The sequence below is a fragment of the Bidens hawaiensis genome, unplaced genomic scaffold (genome assembly GCF_021521415.1).
Source record: "Bidens hawaiensis isolate Kalapana, Puna unplaced genomic scaffold, B.hawaiensis_p1.1 tig00007248_1, whole genome shotgun sequence".
Taxonomy (NCBI): domain Eukaryota; kingdom Viridiplantae; phylum Streptophyta; class Magnoliopsida; order Asterales; family Asteraceae; genus Bidens; species Bidens hawaiensis.
Window position 1 is genome coordinate 796,585 of NW_027491500.1, and position 7,686 is coordinate 804,270.

Consider the following 7,686-nt stretch of genomic DNA (forward strand, 5'->3'; position numbering starts at 1 on the left):
TCTTGCTTAAACAGATTGCTAGAAGTAATTTGATCTTTTTTCAGTATTAAAATGTTTTTTCTTGGGAAAATGCTATTTTTTTTGTCATAAATATTAATATTGATTTTTAAGGCTCTTGATTAAACACATTGCCAGAAGTAATTTGATCTTTTTTCAGTATTAAAATGTTTTTTCTTGGAATAATGTTCTTTTTTTTGGTCATAAATATTAATATTGATTTCAAGGTTCTTGATTAAACAGATTGCTAGATGCCTAGAAATGGTTTGATCATTTTTCAGTATTAAAATGCATGTTCTTGGAAAAAAGTCATTTATTCTGGTCAAAAAAATAAATCTTGATTAAGGGTTTCCTAAATGGACCCAGAAAGATTTTTATGTTCTTTAAAACATTTTTAGCTTCTGGGAATTTGATATTTTCATTAAAGAGTCTTTCTTGATGCTAAATTATTAAATTTTAGTAATGACAAACTGGGATTTTTTTTTTTGCTTGTATAGTGATTGTTGATCTTCAGTTTCTTGATATCTTTATACACATTAGGCATCTATAAATTTGATCATTCATGTGCTTTTTTTTTTTTTTTTTTTTTTTGTAGAATTTAGCTCAAAAAAGACGAAACTTTGTGAACTTAGTATCGATAATGATGTCGAGATCTTACACTAATCTATTTGAACTTGCATCCGGTGTACCATCATCGGGCTTTATTCGGACCGGGAAAAAGCTATCCCGTGTAGCAACCGTGCCAAGGATATTATCAGAACTAGACGATGAAGGTTTTAGCACCGACACCCCGTCATCCGTTTACCAAGAACGGATGATCATTGTTGCCAACCAACTCCCACTTCGGGTCAACAAACAACCCGATGGGAGTTGGGACTTCAGTTGGGATGAAGATTCCCTTCTTTTACAACTCCGAGACGGGCTCGGGAGCGATGCGGAAATCACTTATATCGGTTGTCTTAGAGAAGAAATCGACCCGAAAGAGCAGGATGACGTGGCACAAACCTTGCTTGAAAACTTTAAATGCGTGCCCGCGTTTATCCCTCCTGAGCTTTTCACCAAATTCTATCACGGGTTTTGTAAACAACACTTATGGCCCGTGTTTCATTACATGCTTCCGTTGTCACCAGATCTCGGTGGCCGGTTTGACCGGTCTCTTTGGCAAGCATACGTCTCGGTCAACAAAATATTTGCTGATAAAGTTATGGAAGTGATTAGTCCAGATGAAGACTTTGTTTGGATACATGATTACCATTTGATGGTTTTACCAACCTTTTTAAGAAAAAGATTTAATCGGGTCAAACTCGGGTTTTTCCTTCACAGCCCGTTTCCGTCCTCGGAGATATACCGAACACTGCCCGTTAGAGATGATCTTTTACGGGCCCTTTTGAATTCTGATCTTATCGGGTTCCATACTTTTGACTATGCAAGACATTTTCTTTCTTGTTGTAGTCGGATGCTCGGTTTATCTTATCAGTCTATACGAGGCTATATCGGGCTCGAATACTATGGTCGTACCGTCAGCATCAAGATTTTACCGGTCGGGATTCATTTAAAACAGCTTCGCAAAGTTCTCGATTTACCCAAAACCAAGTTGAAAGTTGCAGAGTTAAGAAGTCAATTTCGAGGTCAAACCGTGTTACTCGGTGTTGATGACATGGACATTTTCAAAGGAATAAGTTTGAAGCTTTTAGCTTATGAGAATTTGCTGACTCAGCATCCGGAAAAACGGGGTAAGGTGGTTTTGGTTCAGATTGCGAACCCGGCTCGTGGTCGGGGTCGGGACGTACTCGAGGTACAGTCAGAGAGTCTTACCACTAAAGAAAGAATTAACCGAAACTTTGGTGGGCCCGGTTATGAGCCCGTTATCTTGATCGATAACCCGCTTCAGTTTTACGAGAGGATCGCTTATTATGTGGTTTCCGAGTGTTGTCTTGTTACTGCTGTGCGAGACGGGATGAATTTAATACCGTATGAATACGTTATATGTAGACAAGGAAATGCTAAGCTTGATGAAACTCTAGGGGTAATTCCGTCATTTCCGAAAAAGAGTATGTTAGTTGTCTCGGAATTCATTGGCTGCTCACCGTCTCTAAGCGGGGCCATCCGGGTCAACCCGTGGAATATTGAGGCAGTAGCGGAAGCTATGGATTCTGCATTAGTTTTTTCAGAAACTGAAAAACAAATGAGGCATGAAAAACATTACAGATATGTTAGCACTCATGATGTCGGGTATTGGGCCCGCAGCTTTTGGCAAGATCTCGAAAGATCATGTCGGGATCACGTGAGAAAAAGATGTTGGGGCGTCGGATTCGGGTTAGGGTTCCGGGTTGTTGCATTGGATCCGAACTTCCAGAAGCTTTCGATCGAACGTATAGTTTCGGCTTACAAACGGACTAAAAAACGTGCGGTTTTGGTGGATTATGATGGTACTTTGACACTGAATACTTCAAACAGCACAGGCCCGAGTTCTGAAGTTATAAAAGTAGTGAATAGTTTGTGCCGGGACCCGGATAATGTGGTTTTTGTAGTTAGCGGGAAGGATCGGGCCACATTGACCAAATGGTTTTCACTGTGTAAAGATTTGGGTGTTGCAGCTGAGCATGGTTACTTTTTAAGGTACAAATATTGGCCCGTTTTGTCATATCTAGAGTGCGGGTTTACACTTTGTTTTTAACAAATTGTTTGTTTCTGGGTAGAGAAAATAATGATGCAGAATGGGAAACGTGTGTTGCGGTGTTAGATTTTTACTGGAAACAGATTGCAGAGCCCGTGATGAAGTTATATACCGAAACAACAGACGGGTCAGCCATCGAGACTAAAGAGGGTGGGCTCGTTTGGAATTATCAGTATGCGGACCCGGACTTTGGTTCGTGTCAAGCTAAGGAGCTTTTGGACCATTTAGAAAGTGTTCTTGCTAATGAGCCCGTTACCGTCAAAAGCGGTCAAAACAAAGTTGAAGTTACAACACAAGTTAGCATACTCTTTTCCCTCTTTGTTTGACCCGTAACTATCTATTTTGACCCGAAACGCCTATTGTTTCTTTTTTGAACAGGGGATAAACAAGGGACTTGTTGTGGATCGGCTTTTGACGATAATGAAACAAAAAAATATGGTGCCGGATTTTGTACTTTGCATCGGGGATGATAAGTCGGACGAGGACATGTTTGAAGCAATCACATGCGCAATGGCGGGGCCCACGCTTTCCCCGGTGGCTGAAGTGTTTGCTTGCACAGTTGGCACAAAACCGAGTAAAGCTAAATACTTTCTTGAAGACACAACCGAGATACTGAGAATGTTGCAGGCTCTTTCGGCTGCTTCTGAGCTGCATTCGTTAAAGAACATATCGAGTGGTTTTCAGAAAGTTGTCATCGAATAGGGGGCATTTACGGGACCGACATTGTGAACGTGTTCGTCGCTGCTTGTGAATAGTTATCGTCTTCTCCGAGTTCTTATGTTTAATGTTTAGAACGTGTATGTGAAGTGAAATTGGTGTTATAGAGCATGCAGTTGGTGGGTTGGACCTTGTTAGTAAATAAGTTGACTTTTGATGCTTCAAGTCAAACTTATGAGGTCTTGTATTAGATGACATATAATTACATTGACTCTAAGGTGGTTGACTTTTTAATAATGAATATATTATAGAGTTTTATTTGGATTTAATGACTGCATTTTGATATAAAAATTTTACTGCATACTAAGTTGTATCCATTGTTATGTATATTTGGCCTTGACATATACTTTCACTAATATATATTGTAAGCTAAAATAAACCAATACAAAACACCAATGACATACTATCCATAAACCATTAAAACGTCATACGTGTTATATACATTTTCGCCAAATCATACCGACTGTGTGACCCTATATGGCCGGTAAGATATGGTGAAAGTGTATATATGGGCCCACATAATATGTTACGCAAGCTGTAACTAAAACTCGTATAACTTTACTGAAACTGACTGATAATAGGCTCATTCCGAGTGGGCCAGAGGGTGGCCCATTTGTATTTGGGCTTCATCTTTGCCTCGGGTTGCAATTCACAAGTCACAACCTCTATTTCAGTTATTGCACTCGCTGCTAGACGAATAATCGTCTTCAAACAAGTCTTCAGGCGGATCATAAATAATCATGTCAGGAAAAACTTCCAAGAAATCTTGTTTAACCTTTTCCCTTAGTTGCGGATACGGTAAAAGCCCCTTCATGATGACCCGATAAGGCAATGACAGTGGCGGGTCAGGAGCCCGTCTCATTTCATCATATATAGCCATTGCTTCTGATGGCAACCCGCTATCCAGAAAACACCTAATAATGTCACCAAATGTATGCTGATCAAAATGCACCTCTTCGTTCTTTAAATATTGGCATACTCGTTTAACCTCGTCCACCTTTTTATTTCTTGCGAGCATCATAAGCATGTCCCGGTAAAAGAACATGTATGGTCGGTACCATATCTCTTTCCGCACCACCTCATATAACTGCACAATCAAATTCAACATTTTTTAAACCAAATTTAAGTGAAACCGAACCGAAATAGCCAAAACTAAATTAAAAACCGACAGCTCAGACTTCCGATTATTAAAATCCCAAATTTTCGGTTCGGTTTTTATTTTGCCAAAAACCGAAACGAGAAAAACAAAAAATCTGAGTTGAAGTAATTTATAAGAAACTGTAAAAGGGTGTGGGCCAAAAATTTTAGGTCCACACGTGTAAAAATTAATTAACAAAAAAAGGCGCAAATTAATTATTTTGGGTCATTTTTCTTTGCTCAAAATTTTCAAGCCGAAATGATAAAACGGAAAAACCCAAAACCAGACCTGTTCTTAAAAAAAAAAACCGAGCAGAGATAACTGTAAATAAAAAAGCGATTTTAAGTGGTTTATGAGAAATTAGTAAATGGTATAGCCTAAATATTTTAGGTATAAATGTGTAATTAATTAAAAAAAAAAAAAAACAAGCGCAAATTAATTATTTTGGGCCATTTTCTTTGCCCAAAATTTTCAAGCGGAAATGATAAAACTGAAAAAACCAAAACCAGACCTGTTTCGAAAACTGAAAAACAAAAATAATAATAAAAAAAGATCGAACCAAAGTAACTGAAAAAAAAATGATTTTAAGTGGTGTATGAGAAATTAGTAAATGGTGGCCAAAAAATTTTAGGTACAAATGCTTAAAAATCAATTAATCATTAGTTAACAAAAAAATCAGGCCGAAATTAATTATTTTGGGCCTCTTCTTTTCAATAAAAAATATTCAAGCCCAAATGGTAAAACCAAAAAATCCACACAGAACCATTTTCGAAAAGTCAAAAGAACTGAATTTTCAGCTTTTGGTTCAGTATGAGCCCAAAACCGACCAACGCATACCCCTAATGGATTCAATCAACCATAATTGAAAAGTAAATAAAGAAGCATATGCACACCTTCATGGATAGAAAGACAAGGTCTTGTCTTCGAAATTCAAAAAGAGCGGAAACAAGGTCGGACTTGAGAAGGCGTGAGACATGTGACTTGATGTAACGGTCAAGTCGAGCCGGGCTCGATTCAAGTCTCTTGAGTTCTTTGGCTATAATCAAGCCTTCTTTTCCCATTTCTTTTTTTCTCCTCCATATTGACAATGAGGTTGAGCCCAAGCTCGTGTGATTATAATAAACAGAATCTGATACGGTTCTCAGGTTTGACCAGCCCGTTGACCTTGAAGCTCTTCGCAGAAGAATGGTTCGAGTGTAGTTGAACATACTGATTATTACACCCCTGTTAGAGATTAACACCTGCTAAGTGTCATTCGTTAATCACAAATTATGGTTAAACTGGCCGGGCGGGTCAAGTATAACGAGCTCTGGTCGAATTATTCAAAAGTGTCAGTCACTGCCAAAACTATTTGTTTCGGGTCAACCAGAAAAACCCCCCAAAAAAAAAACCATGCTGCGTTTTATACCCTAATAGTGCACGTTCATTCGTTTAATATTCCATCACAGATTCATTCGACTCTTCAATTGGCATTCCATCGTTTCAAGTTCTATGGCTTTTATACTTCTAAATTCTAAACACTTATTTTAATTCTACGAATTTTACAATTTCAATTTCTCTTCCACAGGTTTTGTCCGATCGATTTCAAGTTCATCCGATCCCACAGGTTTTGTTCAATCGGTATTTGTTCATATTAAGCAGTTAATGCTGCAAATATCAGATATCAGTTATCGCGTTGGGATATCGGTAACTTTAATATCATGCAGGATTTATATATATGTGTGTGTGTGTAATAAAGTCGTCCAAATCGCTCGCTGCTCGCTCGGAAATTGCTCGAAAATGCTCGCTTGGTTTTTCACTCGATTGTAAACGAGCCACTCTGCTCGGTTTGGTTTGTAAACAAGCCAAACAACGAGCAAAGGTTTACTCAGTTCGGCTCGAATATTTTTAATTTATTTTTTATATAATTATATATGAACAAATATATAAATATATAGACAAGACACATAAATATAATATACAAATTTATAAACACTTCAAATTTTCCCAATTCCATCAATTTTATAGTTTTATTTGTTCGCTTCAAGTTTTCAGAATACCAGAAGTTTGTTTACATGTTCATCATATCTCAGTTCAAATATATTTATCATAAAAAATTACAACCTATGACACGTTTATATATAAACTACTAATTTGTTTATAAAATATATCATTTACAACCTTCAAACTTATTTCTTATCTAAATTTTTAAAGTGAAAAAGAAATAAATAATGCTCGAAAATCGCTTGATGCTCGATCGAAAAATGCTCGATTCATTTTCGCTCGGTTTGAATTTCAGCCGTTCGGTTCGGTTCGATTGTAAATGAGCCAAGCAACAAGCAAGCCTTCGTTCGGTTCGGCTCGACTAGTGAACATCCCTAATATAGCAGTTTAACACTAGCAATTCAGTATTCTCTCCTACTGTTAACAAATTAGCCTTTTGCAACTTGCAAAACACTAACAATTGTAGCAAGTAGCAACATATTAAGACACACAATACTAACTAAAACACTTAAAGATGAAAATTAAGACTTTTAACACTGATATTATTGGTACCGATATTCTAACCGATATTTCACATGAGGACCGACAACCGATATGGACTGCATAGCAATGTTGTTGACACCGGACCGAACCGGGATTCGGTCCACTGGCCAGTCCGGTTTGATCGGTCCGACCGGAAAACTAGACCGGTTGAACCGGTTGCCCGCCCATTTTGCTGTCCGATCCGGTTATGAAAACTAACATTGCTGCATAGTGTTCAATTGTTCTCAATACCCGGTCAAATATTTATTATTTTTAGTTTTCTAGTTGAAATACTCAAAACCCGAATAACCCGTGAGAGATTAGGGTCGGGTTTCGGTTCTAAATTAAAGTTTTCAAACCCAAGGAAGCCGACCTAAGAAACCCGAAAACTAGTTGTCACAAAATAACGGTGATAAATGAATAATGAGAATTTGATGTACTGACTGACCTGCTACAGTTAAGGAGGCTGAGCACCGGCGATTAGAAGGTTCAATTGCAGCCTTGCAGGCCGGTGAGGCTCGTTTGGGATGAAACTATTGGGTCATTTTCAGTTAATGGGCTAGGCCCAGTTTGCCACTATCATAACATTCGAACTTCTAACAATATTATGTGGTTAGGGTAGACTATGTTTACTATTTATGCAATGCAATTG

General features: G+C 37.9%; 2 protein-coding genes across 2 annotated transcripts; one reads left to right on the forward strand and one right to left on the reverse strand.

The window, feature by feature from the left end:
• Positions 1-637: 637 nt before the first annotated feature.
• LOC143634840 (alpha,alpha-trehalose-phosphate synthase [UDP-forming] 5-like) lies at positions 638-3,395 on the forward strand. The gene is made up of 3 exons (XM_077102820.1): positions 638-2,616; positions 2,697-2,970; positions 3,053-3,395. Exons 1-3 carry the CDS (start codon positions 638-640, stop codon positions 3,374-3,376), a joined length of 2,577 nt encoding a protein of 858 aa, XP_076958935.1. The 3' UTR covers positions 3,377-3,395.
• Positions 3,396-4,049: 654 nt separating this feature from the next.
• LOC143634841 (pentatricopeptide repeat-containing protein At1g62350-like) lies at positions 4,050-5,801 on the reverse strand. The gene is made up of 2 exons (XM_077102821.1): positions 5,423-5,801; positions 4,050-4,478 (listed from the first exon to the last, which is right to left on the reverse strand). Exons 1-2 carry the CDS (start codon positions 5,735-5,737, stop codon positions 4,062-4,064), a joined length of 732 nt encoding a protein of 243 aa, XP_076958936.1. The 5' UTR covers positions 5,738-5,801; the 3' UTR covers positions 4,050-4,061.
• Between the last annotated feature and the right edge of the window lie 1,885 nt (positions 5,802-7,686).

Bases quoted from the DNA above. Each gene is read 5' to 3' on its own strand.
- LOC143634841 (XM_077102821.1), bottom strand. From the start codon at position 5,737: ATGTTCAACTACACTCGAACCATTCTTCTGCGAAGAGCTTCAAGGTCA. The intron at 4,479-5,422 runs GTGTGCATATGC...TTGATTGTGCAG, and splicing joins TTGTCTTTCTATCCATGAAG to TTATATGAGGTGGTGCGGAA.
- LOC143634840 (XM_077102820.1), top strand. From the start codon at position 638: ATGATGTCGAGATCTTACACTAATCTATTTGAACTTGCATCCGGTGTA. The intron at 2,617-2,696 runs GTACAAATATTG...GTTTCTGGGTAG, and splicing joins GAGCATGGTTACTTTTTAAG to AGAAAATAATGATGCAGAAT. The intron at 2,971-3,052 runs GTTAGCATACTC...TTTTTTGAACAG, and splicing joins AAGTTGAAGTTACAACACAA to GGGATAAACAAGGGACTTGT.